This window comes from Crocodylus porosus, unplaced genomic scaffold, assembly GCF_001723895.1.
Source record: "Crocodylus porosus isolate Cpor-Errol unplaced genomic scaffold, CroPor_comp1, whole genome shotgun sequence".
In the NCBI taxonomy this organism is placed as follows: Eukaryota; Metazoa; Chordata; order Crocodylia; family Crocodylidae; genus Crocodylus; species Crocodylus porosus.
This window is the reverse complement of record NW_017728951.1, coordinates 13,390,818-13,407,556: the sequence shown is the minus strand read 5'-3', so window position 1 is coordinate 13,407,556 and position 16,739 is coordinate 13,390,818. Positions and strand designations below refer to the sequence as shown.

The following is a 16,739-nucleotide window of genomic DNA, read 5'->3' as shown; positions in this document are numbered from 1 at the left end:
ACCGCCAGCAGCATGGACACCTGCGGGAGCTCCCCCCTTGCCGCTGCCACGCTCCCACCCTTGACATTCACGCCTCTCGCGTGGCCCTCGAGTGCACCCCAGCTCCGGCATGACACGCCATTGGGGCAGCACCGCAGAAGGCAGCCGGTTAACGCAGGGTTTCCCAAATGAACAGGTGGCACCACTGAACTTTGCCATGGGCGAGAGGGTGGGGAACGCCTTCTAGACAAAAAAAAAAATGTCCATAAATACCAGCTTGCCTTGGACTGGAAACGGTTGGGAAACACTGGTTTGTACAAATGGGCTTTCAGCGGAGAGGTGCCCAGCGCCCATCCCCTGGGCTCAAGCAGAGGGGCGCTGCGGGTGCTCGCCCTGACCCGTGCCCAAACTCCCCTGGACTTCAGCACTGCCCGCACCCCGCAGGGCGGACTACAAGTCCCAGCGTGCCCCGCGGCCGCGCCAGCTGTGCAGGCGGGCGCCTGCGCACTGCGGCCCCGCGCCCCACACCCCGGGGCCGGGGGAGGGAAGGAGAGAGCCGCCGCCGCCGCCTGTGCGAGCCGAGCCGAGCCGAGCCGAGTCCCCCGCCAAGGCTGGACCATGCGCTAGGGCGGGAGGCTGCGCATCGCCCCGCTGCGGAGCCGCCGCCAGCCCGAGCCCAGCCTGCTGCGGTGCCGCTGCCGCCCGCCCGTCCATGGAGCTGGAAAACATCGTGGCCAACACCGTCCTGCTGAAAGCCAGGGAAGGTAGGAGCCGCCGGGCGGGGGATGCTCGCGGGGTCCCTTCCTCCCTCCCCGCGCTTGTCTCCGCAGAGCGGCACCTGCGCAACATCTGGCGGGGGTGGGGCGCAACATCTGGCGGGCGCGGGGAAGGGACCCTGCCGCGTCCTCCCTGCGCCGCGCGCCCGGGGGGCTTCTGCAGCCTCTCTCCGCTGTGGCTTTGGGAGGGGATTTAGGAGCCCCATCCCGGTCCAGCAGGGCCCACCCTCCTGCTGAGATGCGGAATGACCATTTTTCTTCTCCTTCTCATTATTATGTCCCCGTTCACGTCTCCACGGGTCCCTTTTGCTCTCAGATTTAGGCACCTAGGTGAGGAAGCTGCGTTGCCCCCCTCCTTGGAAACCATTTCGGCAGAGATTTGTCACCGGCGGGAGCTGGCAGGTCTGGCGAGGAGCGAGAGAGGAAATGGACAGGTCTAGATGGGGGTTGAGTGGGATAAAATAGGTAGGTCCGAGGTCGTTTTGGGCTTCTAGAAACAGTCGATAAGAACAAACGCTGGCGGCATGGTGAAAATGGCAGGGTTATCTCGCTGCCGCCTTTGCAGCAGCTGGAGTTGTTGGAGACCGGGACTGGTTTTATATGCAGCTCAGGTCATATGCAGCTGGGAAATTCCTTTCCTACTGTCTTACGCTATTATGAAAATTATGGGCAGAGAGGGGACAAAAAAATCCCAATCCTAGCCTTCTCCATGAGAGAATTAAACTGCAGCCCCTGGATCAAACCTTTTGCATGAGCACCGAGAGGGGAAAAAATGTCAGCACTGCATAGTGACATTGATGTAACTCACGGGCACTGAATTTGTGTGGCTTAGTGCAAGAGTGAAGTTTTGAGGAATAGATTCAAAATATAGCAAGTTCAAAGACTGTAACTTTTAGTTGGCCAGTTGGATTATAACTTTCTAAATCCCGGTGGAGTAATATTACGTGCTCTTTGTATAATACGGTTTGGTTGACAGTTGTGGTCATCAATACAGTCCCATTTCAGATGGACAGTGACTTTACTAATACTTCAAAAGGACCAGTATTAATGGTTGCTTTTTAATAAATGAACTTATTGTGTGATTTTTTTTTTCCCCCCCACCCAAAGAATTTGCAATATGCTGCTTTACTGAACAGCCTTTTCTACCCTCATCAACAAAGTAACCATAATATTAAGAGAGAGTTTATTAAACAAATCTATCATCTGGAAAACATGTAGCCCCCCAAACATGTTTTACCTCCTCCATTACAAGTGTTCAACACCTACAAACGTTGTTGGACACGCTTTCATTAATTTGAAAGTAAATCCTTTGCAAAGATTTTTCTTTTTAAACTAAAAACAGAATAAAAGGTCAATACAAAACTGGCTCCTCCACACTGCAAAAAAATATGCTGTGCATTTCAGTGTCAGGATTTCAAGAGGTTATTACAAGCACCAGGAAGGAAAGTATTTCACAACTTAGGAATTCTCTGAAGCAATTGCAGATGAATGAGATGCTTCAGATTTAATATTGCTATATATATATTTTAGTAATGCTTAGTGACTTGAGAGATTTTTGCATCTGAAACTGAATTTGCAAACTCTGGCATTGATCCGGTGTGCTTTTATGAATGAGCTTAATATTACCACTGTGGTGGCATAGTTAAGAAACACTCCTACATCTTTTGGGGGTTAGGGCCTTTACTGGTTCCTGTCATGACATGAGTGAAGGCTGTATTCACTGAAACAATAGGGGGATTTTGAATATTTGAAAATACAGGAATTCTGGCAGATCAGGAACAGGTCAAGGAGCTGGAAATTAATCTATGAATTAAATAATGCGGTTTGGTCAATATGTTTTGAGAAGCAACCTAGCATAAGCATGGGGTCCATCCATCTCTCTCTCAAGCTGATGGAGTTTTGTCTGCCATTTTACTATTGTAAGCAGAGATTTCAAGCTAGTTTTAAAGCAAGGTTTCCACAAGGCTGCAATGTGAAGTCCAATAATAAGGACTTTTGTACGGGCTTTGAAAGTCAAGCTAAGTGAATTCTGAAAATATTTTCCAGGTAAAAAATCGTCCATTTTAAATAATCAATTTAAATTGGTTTAAAATTTGTAACAAATTTGCTTTGGCCTTGCGCATGGTCCTTTTGGCCTTTATGCAAGCTCGTTTGCGATTGAATGGTTCTAGAGTACCTGCCAAGAGGAAGTGACTTTTCAGCTGAAAGACTCCTAGACGGCAGATACTCAGTTTTACTTAGACAGTCACTCGGACCAAGAACTTGATGGTTATAATAAGCATCACACTCCTTTGTACAGGGAATGGAGCCAATGCCATGTGTTTTTGTGTGTCCTGTCATTAATCAACTAACACAGCTCAAATGTCAAGGCAGTGATGAAACACAACTTGCACACAGATGCTGACTAATTCATGCAAAGTATAAATCCCAGAAAATTTTGATGCGTTTGCATTGATTTCAAGGGCAAAAATCAACTGTATGTATTATTTCTTGTAAAATATGCTGTAACCAGAAGTCTGTCCTGCTTGAACGTTTTTAAAGCAGTTTGACCATCAATTTCTCTCTCTCAGAAATAGAATCTAAACATTTTCCTCAATTACCTTCTTGTTTCTTACATGGGAAATCATATTGGACAAGCAGCCGAGCTCTATTAGGTTTTAATAAAAAATACAAGGGGTTTAATTAAAAAGAAAGTAATAATATGGAGAACAAGATAGCTGTTTGGGGCCGTTTTATTGCATCTGAAAAAGAAGCAGAGCAGGAGCAAAGATGCAGTTTTGGAGATAAAGGAGAGATCTAAATAAAACATGTAGTCTTTTCAAATCATGGAAAGCCAGCATACATAAAACATACTTACCCAGACTTTTAACATAACTGCATGACAGAGAGGCCTTGATGTGTCAAAAACTCCAGATACAGGGTAAAAAAAAGTGGCCATCAAGCAGCAGGGAAGTAGACTAGAAATGAGTACCTCTGAGGGACATCTGTCACCCGTTTAATCCTTTTCTCTCCTTCCCATTGGCAAATACTTGTCAAACTCCCCCCTCCCCTGCAAACTGCCCCCACCAACCCCTTCTGCCCCCCAAAACAAAAGAGATAATTGGAAAAATATCCCTTCATATTTGTCCACTATAGAAACTGGAACAGATGTTACTTTCAGTACTATATGCATCCGTTTCATTGGCCTCGGAAAGAGTGGCTAATAAACGTTTAAACATGCATTCAACCATGATGCACACAAAGGCAACTTTTAGCCTGGAAAACTATTATGATGACAGAAGCCCTGGGGTAGAAAAATCATGGTTCACATTGCATGGAGATAAGCATATTTTGCTTGTGAAGGGCTTGACTCTCTTCTGGCAAAATTCCTATGGGAAGTAGATTGGTCCCAGAACAAGAGGGGGTGTGAGTGTGTGGGGGGGTATGGGGGTAAGGGACTATATTGTGGATAGTCACTTCTTCCTGTAGTGCTAGTATTTCAGGGGTACGTCATATATTCCTTTATGAAAGTGAAAATGTAAGACTGTGGAAGGCAACCCATAGCAAGCTTTGTTAAATGCAAATCATAGGGTTAAAATGGAAGGTGTCACTGAGCCTAGATATATGTTAAAGGGAGGTCAGAGACCTATGTTTATTAATTTAGGCTCAAAATGACGGGTAGTTCAAAGATTAAACCCCCTTCCAGAACATGATATGCATTTTTTTTTTTTAAATCATATTTTTTTTTGAATGAAAGCATCCTCATCTATTGGCTGAACATGAACAACGTTTCATGTTTGTGAGTGCACTAGAATATGAAATTGGCCGGGACAGATTTATTTCACATCACTGGTTTTCTTTGCATCTCGCTCTCTTTAGACAATTGGATTAAAGGGTAAAAAATGAATTAGATTGTTTTTAGCTGTTTCTGTTGTTTAACTCAATATTTATAAGGTAAGAAATGTTATTTAAATATATTTTATTTGCATAAAGCCTTTTTAAATAACTGTGATGGAGAATAAATCTTTGCATTTTTGTTTCCCTGGTCCAGTGCCTTGAAATAATAAAGAAACATTGGTATTGCTATATACTTGAAAACATGGAGCCAGGGCCCTTCCCAGAAGTCATTGAATAACTGGGGCTAGAAGGGATCTCAAGAGGTCATCTAGTCCACCCCTGTGCTCAAGACAGAACCATCCCCATCTAAAGCATCCTATACGTGTGTAGGACACCTTCCATTTTAACCCTATGATTTGCATCCTAACCTGTTTGAACTGCACTAATAACCCTTTCTCTCAGTTAACAGGCACAATGCCCAAACACAGCCAAGAGCACCTTAACTTGCTCCACAGGTAAAGGAGGGAGATGAAATGCTACTAAAAATTGCGAGCCATTTAAAAATAAAATACAATTTGAATTTTTTTAATTTGCCTTCTGTCTTTTTGAGGCATCCATTCACATTTCCAGCCTCTGCTTCTGCACCACAAGAGCTAGGAAAGAAGATAGAGATTCTTGCATAAATGCAGAACTTCAGGACCTGGGGCTTTGAGAAAAACCCCAAAGATTGGGAGACTTTCAATGAAATCACATGCTGGCGACACACAGAAATAAACAAGCAGTCCTGCAGCTGAACTTTATCTGCAGTATGGTATGCCTGAACAGTGTGGTGGTTTTTTTTGTTTTTTGTTTTTAATTAATATTGGAAAAGGTGGATACTGAATATAAGGGAGATTTGAACTAATAAATAAAAAAGAGGCAACAGAACAATAAATTAGGTTATATGAAATTGCTTCTGGAAGTGGGGAGGATGTCCTGAAAAAAAGCCAACTCCAGTAAAGTCTGTAGATTTCTCCAGAAACTAGTTTCTTTGCTGTCAGAGCAAAAGTTGTATCTATATTGCTCTGTAAAATTTGAATCCCTAACTTCAGCCCTACATAACAAAACCTGTCTGAGGAATAGTTTGGTTTCCTGTATGGACTGTAAATCCTCAGACACATCCCACGGTCCTAGCAGAGATAAGTGACAAGCAGATAGTCTGCAAGTGACGAGACGGAAAGGGATTAGAGGTGGAGGAGGACTGTGCTAGTGGTGAAAGGGTAGCAGGAATGGTGGGGGAAGGTGCCCATCTTCTGTCTGCCTTGCCTTTTCTCCATCTGGAAAGGACAGTATTGAGACAAATGGTGAAAGAGATGACCGTCCTTTGTTTCTGCTCTGTGAGAATGGAGAGTTTCAGAAACTTCTTGTGCCCAAGGATAGAGAGAGTAGAGCCAATAGAGATGGTGTCTCTTGTTTTTAGTTCTCTCATATGGCAACGAACTGAGGCCAGCAGCCTTTTGTGCTGGGGGCTGTACATATGCTTAGTGAGAGAGCGAGCCCTTACATTAACGACAGCAAACAGGTAGGGGATAGGAAGTTTTGTTACCTTCGTTTTTCAGATGGGGAACAAAGATAATTAAGTGACTTGCCCAGGATTACACAGGACATCTGTGGCAGAGCTAGGAATCGGACTCTTATGGCCCGGTCCAGTTCCTGCGACAAGACCATCCTGAAGGGAGGTGATATGGATATAGCCGTGACCTATGCTGGAAAACTGAATCTGGACCATCAGAAATGACAGGGGATCTGGAGTCCTTTAGTTTTAATTTGATCCATATTTGAGAGAAGGGCTATGGGGGTTAGACCCTAACATTTCCCCTCCTTTCCTTCCAAAGCTGAAGGATGTTTTCTTCAGGAAGACTTGATCTGATTTTCAGCACATCCCTCTGACGGTTTTGAAAACTAGGTTTACATCTCGCCGAGCGCTTGTGGTCATACAAAATGATGATTATAGCAAGCTTCGTGCAGGGGGCTCACTCCGATTCCCGCTCTCAGGAAGTGATGAGTCCTTCGATTCCCTTTGTCACGTTCCAGCTGGTTCCCAGCTGGAAGGCCCTTTTCTTGTCTGTTGTAAGGTTCTGCTTTTGTGTACAGGGATTCTCTTGAATAATATGACCTTGAAGTATATTCTTTATAAACTTGTGTTTAAAGCAAACATTTTTTTTTGGAGATAACTAAATTGCTCCCCACGGTTATTAGCTTTTAGAGGGGCCGGTCTGGAAGAGAAACTATTAATTTTCTCAAACACTAGGTTCCTAAAGAATGGTTACGCACAAACCCATCAAAACAAAAACACCCTGACCACTAAAAACAAACACAAATACGATTTTTGTCCCTCTTTAAGTTAGGACAGGGACACTAAAGGAAACCTATACTTATGCCACCCAAGGAGATCCTTTGATCACTAACTGGAAAGGAAGACCTCTCTTTTTCAGCTCCTCAGGTTGTTTGTGACCAGCGTACCCCGTTGCCTTAGAGAAAGCAAAAAAAAAAATATAATTGCGAAACCCGTCAGTCCTGAAACCTCATCCCGTGTGAGAGTTGCACCTTTCCTTATCAGCAAGATTCAGGTCCCTGAATCTTAAACAAGCATGGTCTTTATCCAAGAGCATAGCTATAGAACAGGGATGGCGGGGGAAAATAGGTAATAGAACAGTACGAAACATGTTTAGAAGAAGGGAAATTTCCTGGAGTGACAGACTGTAGCTGGCGGCAGTAGCTCACATAACTCTGCTTCTAATGGAACATTAACATACATGGGATTATTGTAATTTGACTTCAGTGGGTTTCTAAACCATTTGGGTTTCTAAACCATTTCAGCTGACTGTAGCATTTGATGTTCTCTCCTGCAACCTATGACTCACAATATTAAAAAAAAAAAAAAAAACCTAAGTGAAAACCGAGTTGTTTCTATAATATATAGAAATATATACATTATAGAAACAACTCAGTTTTCACTTTACACATTTTTTTGAGTACTATGAGTCATGGGTTGCAGGAGAGAACGTCAGATGCTGCATTCAGCATAGAAATATAGTGAGAGGGAGGAAGCCACCATGTTACGAACCTCAACAGGTCTTTATTTGAATTGAAAGAGAAGATATTATTAGAGACAGTCATGACATAGGTAGAAGAATTCCCAGGATGGATCAGCAGTCATTTTAGAAACAGGTGCTCCAAATATAATAAATAAGAATAAATGAACTAGGCCACTTCTCTGCGGAGGGTTAAGATTATTTCCTGTAAAGCATATCACTATTTTTTATTCCAAAAAAATAAAAAAGGCTGTTGGTTTAGAATTTTTTTGTGATAATCCAATTTAGGTGAATCATGGAAACATTTAAAATACAAGCATTTAGGTTCACAGGGAGGATGAGCAAAAGCGTGCCAAGCAGCATGCTGGGAACATTGTGATGGCAGAACCCCTGCAGAATGAGATCTGTGCATTGTAGATGGGAGGTTTGAGACTTTATTTTCTGTCCCCTTCCTCTGCGTGGGGCAGCGATTGCCAGAAGAGGGACATAACATTTGCTTTGAGCCAAATTGTTTGGCATTATTTGTATTCTGGGGCTGCTTGGAGGCTGGCCTGAACCTAGAGGCTGCCCTTTCTTGCCCTCTTGTCCTTATGGCCTCCCCGTTACCGACTGGCTTATCCCACCGTGGTAGAAAGTTCGTCCTTGATATGATGGAGCACTCAGGTGATTCAGGATCTTTCCTGCCCCATATGGTAGGATCTGTATTGCTTTGTTGAAGGGGTTGTGTTCTTGATCTGTTTGACATGTATCGCTGCCAAGTTGTCCTTTGTCATTGGGCTATTACAATGCAATTGTCATCCAATTTGCTTGGTTTGTACAGATATTAAAAATTGTTAAGTATAGGGCAGTGATGGTCTGTCAGGTTATTAGCTCCTGATAATATATTGGCAGCTATTAGTTCATGGTATATAGCAGAAATGATGGAACAAACAGTAACTACAGAAGCTTGAATAGGACTCTGTGTCTGCTCCATTAACCGAATGCGATTACTTTCCTCAAGTGGAAAAGAATAAATCTTATGGAGGGAATGCTTATATTTGTATCGTCATGTGTTCCTTTTCAGAGAAGTTCTTCAATTATCTTCATTTAAAAATGGAATTTTCCATATTTATCTGGGAAGCCAACATAAGTTTTGGGGTTGTAGCAATACTTTGCTTTTCTGTATTAAATAATTAAGAATCAGCTGAGAGACTTTTGGATAATGATTTTTTTTTTTTTTTGAGGAAGATGGTCAGAGAAGGGTTTGTCTGTACGTTACCAGTCCATTGGTGCTGAGATCTAACTGCAGAGGCTGTGTTTGTAGGCGAGAAGGAGAGATCAGTACCCCCAGACACAACCTGGGAATAAAAGAAATGAAGAAAAGTACCTCTCTGATCCAGCCCCTGCCACAGAGCTTCATGCTTTTGTCACCTGTAAATTGGATTACCACAGTGCACCCATGCACTTTGAAAGCCACTGGAAAGTGACAGCTTGTGCAGAATGTAGCAACTCTTACTTAGCAGTGCTAGCCCCAGGGAGCATGTTATACCATGGCTCCAAGGCCTGCCCTGGCTATTTATCTGCTCCTGGGCACAGTATAGTAAGTTGTTGTTGGTCTTAAAAACCCTGCATAGACTGAATCCTAGCTCCTGGGAAGACTCTGTCTCTGGGCCACTCTGATAGTTCAGATCTGTTGGGGAGCCCTTGCTCTCATTGCCTAAAGATGATCGTCTGTTTTGGGATGGACCAAATACAGCTTGGCGGGTGCCTACCTACGGGTCAGATCCAGCCTACAACTGCCTGAGATGCACTCCCCACCCTGGCCCTGGTCCGTGTACACAGCTACCCAGCGGGGCTGCTCTTTGTGGCTGCAGCTGCTTGGGTACTGCTCAGTCTCCCTTGCCTCCAGTGGCTCCTCTTTCTGCACCTGCTGTGCCGCTCTGGGCAGCAGGTGATGTGGGAAAAGTGGGGATGTGCATTGGGTACCACCCAGCCAGGCCAGGAGGCAGCTCCAGCTCTTGGCCTCCTTCCACTGACTCTGCATGCCCAGCACAATGAGCAGCTGGGTCCATGGGAAGGGACATGCTGGGAGTAGATCACAGATCTGCCCTGCAATCCTGGCCCCAGCTCCCCCACCTGTCAGTCCTCCTCCTCCCCTCCAGCCAGCAGCCCCATCCCAGCCACCCTACTTGTGTGAGTCTCAAGCCCGTCTCCATGGCTGGGCCCTGGGGCAGAGCCACTTAAGGAGTTTTGGTGAGCTGCTGTGGTCACAGAGCAGGGAGAAGTTGCTGACCAGGCGTGGGGAGGGGGCGGGGGGAAATCAGCGGGCCATGCGACTTGTAATAGCTCACCAAAACTCCCTAAGTGGCCTCCAGCCCAAATAATTGCCCATCCCTGCTCTATGTGATGACTGGATACTTGCAACGGAGGGCCTAAGGCCTGGATCCTGTCTTCAGATTTGCCAGTGCAAACCCATGCCAATACAGATGCTGGTATGGGGTCTAAAATTGACTCTTAAGATGTCTTATAAAGGGCTTCTGCATGAATAGACATGTCTGTGCTGCTCAAGGAGGATTACAACCCAGGCATTGTTGCCAGCCACAATAAAGTTACAGTGTAGGCACGGCCACTGCTCACCTCAAGGGAATTTTTCCTGATTTGACACTGGCCTAAGCCTAAGCACTTAAGCATGGGCCTGACTTTAAGTCAATGTAGTGGCACTGAAAGCAGTGGGAAGACTCGGGCTTAGTGAATTCTGCCGAGGGTATTGTTGAATATGGCTTGGTGAGGCCCTGCCCAGCTGGCTTTCCCTGCCCTTCCTGCCTGCATGCTCCAAACCAAGAAATTTTTCCAGGGAAACTGCCCTGATCCATCCCCAGAACTTGCTTTTGGGCACTCTGGAGACTCATAATAGGCCCCACAAATGAATTAAAAAAACCCTAGAAGTCACATTCAGTTGCTTTCCATGTAGCATCTCATCCCCCCCCCAAAAAAATTGGTAAAGCTACTTCTATTATTGCTATCCATGAGATATTCTACTTCTATTTCCTGCCATTGCCAATGGGATCAGGGGCTATAATTCCTGTTCAAAGTAAGATTGCCACCCAAGAGAGAATTTTCAATTAAGCTATGTAGTATGTGGTACAGCAGTGAGTAGGAATCCACCAAGCATTTTTTTCAGGCAGGCATGTAACCTTACCAAAGCAAAGATGGTATAATCCTAATATTTCTTTAGGATACTACAGAATGTGAAATTAAATGAAAAGACCAGGGAAAGGGAGAACTCCACAGTTTGATTACACTGTGCCGAATTATCTTTGTAAGTATTTTTCTTGGTGGATTTAAAAATGCATGCTGCTTTGTCTGAAAGGTTAGACTGGGAGCAAGTATCTAAGTAAATAGTCTTCAAATGAAAGTCTCACAGCGATAGTCAAGCATTTCTTGGAAATTTGGCCAGGATGCTAGTTGAACAGAAAGCACCAAATGCATTGAGAATAATGGACAGGCCTGGGAAGCCAGCAGAACTCAGGTAGTCATAACCCAGCTGCTGCTTTTTCATGTAATGTCTTTTCAATTTATTTGAAGAAGCTGACAAGGACGCTCGCTCAAGGAAGAAATGCCAGTTTGAAAGGAACACAAATACACGCCTGTAGTAAATAAACTGCCCTGGGTTGGAATAATGCAAATAATATTAATAAATCAGAGGCACTGTGTGCTCTAGGATGAAAAAAAAAATGGTGTTGTGACCAGAGTTATGCATGAGGTTTCCCTGTAAGAGAATCTTCAGCCCCAGAAATCCAATCCGGTGAATGCATTTAACCTTAAGCATACAAAAGGTTTCATCGACTTTGATGAGACCAATGACCTGCTTAAAGCAAAGTATGTTTGTAGGTGAGCACAAGGATTGGGCCCGAAAGGATTAGTCTGGTCTTGCTGGCTTTGTTGCAGTCCTGCTGAAGTCAGTAGGTCGCTGGTGGAACTAGAGTGACACTTGTCCTTCAGAACCGGATCTGGCAAAAGCCCAGTGTGTTGTATTGACTGTCTTCTCCCAACACAGGATTGCATTCAGCAGAACAAGTGTTCTCCAGTGCTGCTATCAGTGGTTCAGATAGTGGGTAGGAGACTGATTAGAGATGCACCTTATCGAACCAAATCAGAGATGCATAAGGTTTCATGAGCCTGAGCTCATCAAATGCCAACTACTCAGATAGTGGGTTACCTCAAATAGTTCGTACTTCAAGGGAGAGTCTTTCACAGTCCAAGAGATCTCATTTTCCTTGATTATTCTGTCTGAATTTGCTGCTGCTCAGCTCCTTTTTATTCTACCCCACCCTGAAAGCTCTTCTTGCTCCCTAGAGCTCAGACCTTCCAGGTAAATGGCATCCCATTTCTCTCAGTTCATCAGCTTGGGTTCAACAGCTTTAGTTCTCCTCTTTCCAAGCTGTCCTTACTATCATTTTTTGTGTTTTTCTGTGAGTTTCTTTCAGTCAGTCAGGACCCCGGTAACAGGTGTTCTGCCCAGGGGATAGCTTTGGTAGTACAAAGAGAATTGGCACTGCTCTTCAGGACGGTTTAGGAACTTAACCTCATTAACCTCCTGGGCCATCAAGTCCAGTCCTCAGTCAAACAAAAGCAACTGGCCATGTGAGCAGGAGAGAAGCCACCAGGTCAAGGAGGTAACCAGAAGATCTATGGGGGGAAAAAAATACTGAGCTAAGCAAAAAGGGCGGGGTTGTACTCTGCTGGTAAAGGAAGCAATATGATTGTTTGGGATATTGGAAAGAGAATTTCCTGAAACGTGCCTGTGACAGGTCGCCTTCCCCAGCGCCATCTTTTTGATTATCCGTGCCTCACGTGGGGTGCCCTTGGGGCCTGTTTTGTAATTCTTCATTCCCTCCCTAATCTCGTCTGCCACGTCTTGATGGAATTTTTTTTTTTTTTTTTTTGAGCGGGAGACTGCCTATTATTCTGGGTATGTTGGGATCTTGCCTATTATAGCTTGACCCCTTGTTTCCTCTGGCTAGGCCTCCCTGTCTGAACCCACTAAACAGGGTTGGACCCTCACTGACGCTGGGGTCTGTGCTGCCAAAACTACACCCTCACTGATGCCAGGTACCCACTCCAAAGAGGTCCCAAAAATGAGGCCTCCTCCAACCCCTAATAGCCTCTCCCAAACCACCGGTCTTATTCAATAATCACACAAAAAATAATGATAATAAGTTTATGTGCTTAATCAACACAGTGTCAGCTTACATGAACTCTCTTTGAGTCTTGGCTCTGCACCGCTGGCTACAGTCTTGGTTGTGGATGCAGTGGTCACCTCTTAGGGGCTTCTGTAGCTTCCCCCTTCCTGCCGAGGACCGCTGCCCAAGCTTCCACCTGGAGCTCTCAGGGGGACTGCTTCCCGTTCAGCTGCTGACCTCCCTACTCCCATTCCACCCAGGGTTTTTATACTTCTGCCTCTTCCGGTCAGCTGACTAGCCATCCCAGTTCAGCAATTAACCCCTTCCTCACTAGCCCTCCGTGCCCAGAAGTTTCTGGCCTTATAGGGGTGCACCTTTTTGCCTCGTGACAGGGTTTGGGTTCCCTGTCACGCTGCCCAAGATAACAAGATAGACCATATGATGAATATGCAAGTTAGACACTCTCCAAAGAAGTGTCATTCCTACTTGCCAGTAGCACTATCCAAGGCCCATCTAAAATTGTTTGTGGGGCCAGTGTTCAGTTTATGCCCAGATAAAGCTTTTGAACACACAACCCTGTGTAGACTACAATTAATTGTTGGGGTGAAAAGGCTGACCAAGAAAACACCTGCTGATTTCCTATAAGAAATGGCACCCTCAAGAAAGCTCTGTTCTGATTTGCAAAGCTTAATACTAAAATCCTTAGTCAGATTCTGCACTTGGTGGCAGGCTTTGGGCATACGTGGTGGTAGTTTTCCCGGCAGAGAGTATTTTCTCCAAGCTGGGGAGTTTTGAGAAGTAATGAGAGGTTCTTTAATGTGTTTTTTTGGGGTTGATAAGTTTGCACTTACCTAAGTGGGAGGGGGTGGAGGGAATGGCACATCTCTTATTCTGGCTATTTTAATTACTGCAACAATAGCACAACCATCACATTTGCATACCACAGCTTGCAGTGCTCTCAAATTTTAGTAGTAGTACCCATTGAAATTAGTTTGCCTAAAGACTGATGGCCGTGTGTGACTATATAGTTGGTTAGATGCAACACTTTGCTCCTACTCAGCAGTCTGCTGCTTGAATAGTTCACTGACATTGGGATTATTCATGGACTGTAGGGTACATGAGTAATGAAATTGTGCTATGGCTCTAAGAAAGCAATAGGGAAATAAAAAGAAATGCATATATTTTTATCAGCGACTGATGTCAGACCCCCATGTTGCAGCTTGTATAAACAAATTGGTAATTGGAAAGGTTAGAGTAAACAGAAGAGAACCTTAAAAATAACATGTCAAGTACTATGTAAATTAATTCTCTAAAATAAAACCAAATGTGGTATTTGTAGATTAGGTTGACGTGTTACATATACTTTGGAGTGGGATTGTTTGAAAGTATACGTGTACACATTTTTTTTTAATTGAATGTTTATCAATTGGGGGTGGGAGGATGTATAAGATTCAGCTATTCCACAAAAAAACTGAACTGGCTTAGAAGGTAAGGACAGATCTTGTTTTCTTCTGAGCTCTTAATTTTGAAGAGAGACTAACAGTTGGAGACACGGGTGCCAGGCCTTTTTGGCCCCCAGGTTGGTTAAGTGGTGCTGGGTTTGGCTGTGGGCCTGATCTAGCTCTCAGTGCTGGTCCCAGCCAGTGTCCAGTCCAGCCTGGTGGAAATGGGCCAGCCAGGGCCCAAGGCAGCCGCATGACCCTGGCTCTGCACAGTTGCATGAGGCCCTAGCTGGGCCATTCCTTTGTGGCTGCACTGAGCAAGCCCTGGCTGGATCTAGCTGCATAAGAATAGGATCTCATCCCTGTGTGCAGGGCCAGCCTGGCCAGGGAGGATCAAGTGATGTAGGGTTTGGAAATGTGGCTGTGAGGAAACTGTAATAATGTTAATTCCAGACCCTTGGGGAGAGGCTGGATTACATGACTCCATGGACCTCATCTGGACCCTAGGTTGCAGGGTTATGTATCTGTCATTTGGGCTGGTTCAGTTTTTGAGTTAAACTCTTTCATGGGGGTCTCATATTTGGTCCTGGGAGGTTGATGCTTGGCTGTTCAAAAAATCTGCAGCGTATGAAATTTTACCTTTTTTGGGTATCCTTTCTATTAAGTCTGTCTTTTTTTTAATTGTAATTACAATTAGTAAGTCACCGTTACTCCTCCCTTTGCTTACTTTTGTCAGTGTGCTAATCCTGGTGATTTTCGGTAAACCTCTGATGACCTAATGCTGTCTTTCAGCAAATGTGTTTGAGAAGAGGCTGTGCTAAATTAATGAGCAAATCTCTGCACTCTGTCATCAGAAGGTGAACAAGACAGCTGGTTACGTTCAAGTGGCGGAGAGAGTGGTCATCCTGTGGCGATAACTTAAGGTTAACTGACTGCACTACAGAGCTTTTTATCAGTGGGTTTCAGTACCAGTACCTTTCGCTGATCATCTTGATCTTGCCCACCTTTGGATTAAGGCAGACACGTATTGGAAACAAAGCAGAGAGAAAAAAAATATGTACTAGGCATGTCCAAGAGCATTTGCAGGATATGACCGTGTTTCCACATCTGGGCACAGTACCTCAGATCATTTATTTCAATCTTCTCCCTAGGTTTTTAGAAGTTTTTAGATGAAAATATTTTGGTTCACTTAAACTGAGCCAGCAAAGGCACTCATGTCCCTTGAAATGAATAAGGTCGAGGATGAGCTGCTCATAACTGCAGGTGAGATCCTGGCAGCTTGCCTGCACAGCACCCCATTGACTTCAAAGGCAGCACTCCAGCTCCCCATGGTAGTTGCAGCCTTGATGTAACAACCTTGATCTTTGAAGGCTGCTAGTAGTGATGGTTCAGGGGACCTTTCCAACCTTAAAATATGCTGCAGCATTCTAAAAATGTAGCAGCTAAACATACTAAGACTCGAGATGTGGAACCTGGTTATATCTTTCACATTATACCTATGTTGCTGTAGTAGCATGATCATCAATCGTGCTAAGGCAGGGGCAGGCAATTATTTTGGGCAGAGGGCTGCTTACTGAGTTTTGGCAAGCCATCGAGGGCTGCTTGATAGGCAGCCAGAGGAAGATAAATATTAATTTTCTAAATTTTTTTAACGGCCCCGCAGGTCAGATAGAATGGCCTGGCGGGCGCATTCGGCCCCCGGGCTGCATTTTGCCCCTGTGCTAAGGGCTCCATCCTGCAGGTGTCCATGGAGGCCAATAGTTCACAGGCATAAATCTCTGGGGCCATGTTGTGAAGCCTTCCTTCCACTGCTAAGCAGTCTATGGGGCCACTCATGTTGGTAGTTTCTTATCAACAAAAGTAGGGATTCAGTACTGTGCCTTTTGACTCTTTGTATTAGTAGGGTTAGTTGCTTGCAGAAATGTTTGCCAAAATGTGAGGGCCTGGTCCTGCAGACAGTAAAAAAGGATGTTTTTATTCACAAGAAGAATCTCTCTCTAAGTCTGCCTGTTTCATTAAATGTGCAATGTGTAATCCCAGCCCTTTGCAGCATAGCACAAGTGGAAGTGGGTTTGTAGATGATGCTGTTTTTTCAATAACTCGGATTTTGCTTTTATTAACTTTGCATTTTTTACCCAGGTGGCTTATTACAAGTTTAAAATGAAAGAATGTTCCTGCTTTGCAGATGTCTTCCTCTAAATTCTCTGACACTGAAATTTCACTCACTCGCTCTGTGTGAAATTCAGCTTGGGGATAAGGTGAGATTTAAATGGCGCATATATTTTCAACTTGCTCCTCTTCGTGGCTGAAGTTCTTCCCCTTTACAAGTCCGTACCTTCATCTTTGCTTTTGGAAAGCTCAATACGAGTCAGTTTTTGACCTGATGGTCTGCAGGAGTCTAATGGTTTCACTAGGTCATAACTTTTAAGGCTCTTTTTAGCCTGAGTAGCTTGAAAAATGGTTTGGATTTGAAACTTTAGGTACGGGATG

General features: G+C 44.5%; 1 protein-coding gene across 2 annotated transcripts in view; it reads left to right on the top strand.

Annotated features, from left to right (window-relative positions):
• Nucleotides 1-559: 559 nt before the first annotated feature.
• Nucleotides 560-16,739, top strand: part of GRK5 (G protein-coupled receptor kinase 5) — a 246,041-nt gene continuing 229,861 nt past the window's right edge. For both annotated transcript variants that reach the window (XM_019556061.1, XM_019556062.1), the window contains exon 1: nucleotides 560-743. In XM_019556061.1, coding sequence (XP_019411606.1) covers nucleotides 692-743 — 52 coding nt within the window. In that variant the 5' untranslated portion in view covers nucleotides 560-691. The remainder of the gene's footprint in view (nucleotides 744-16,739) is intronic.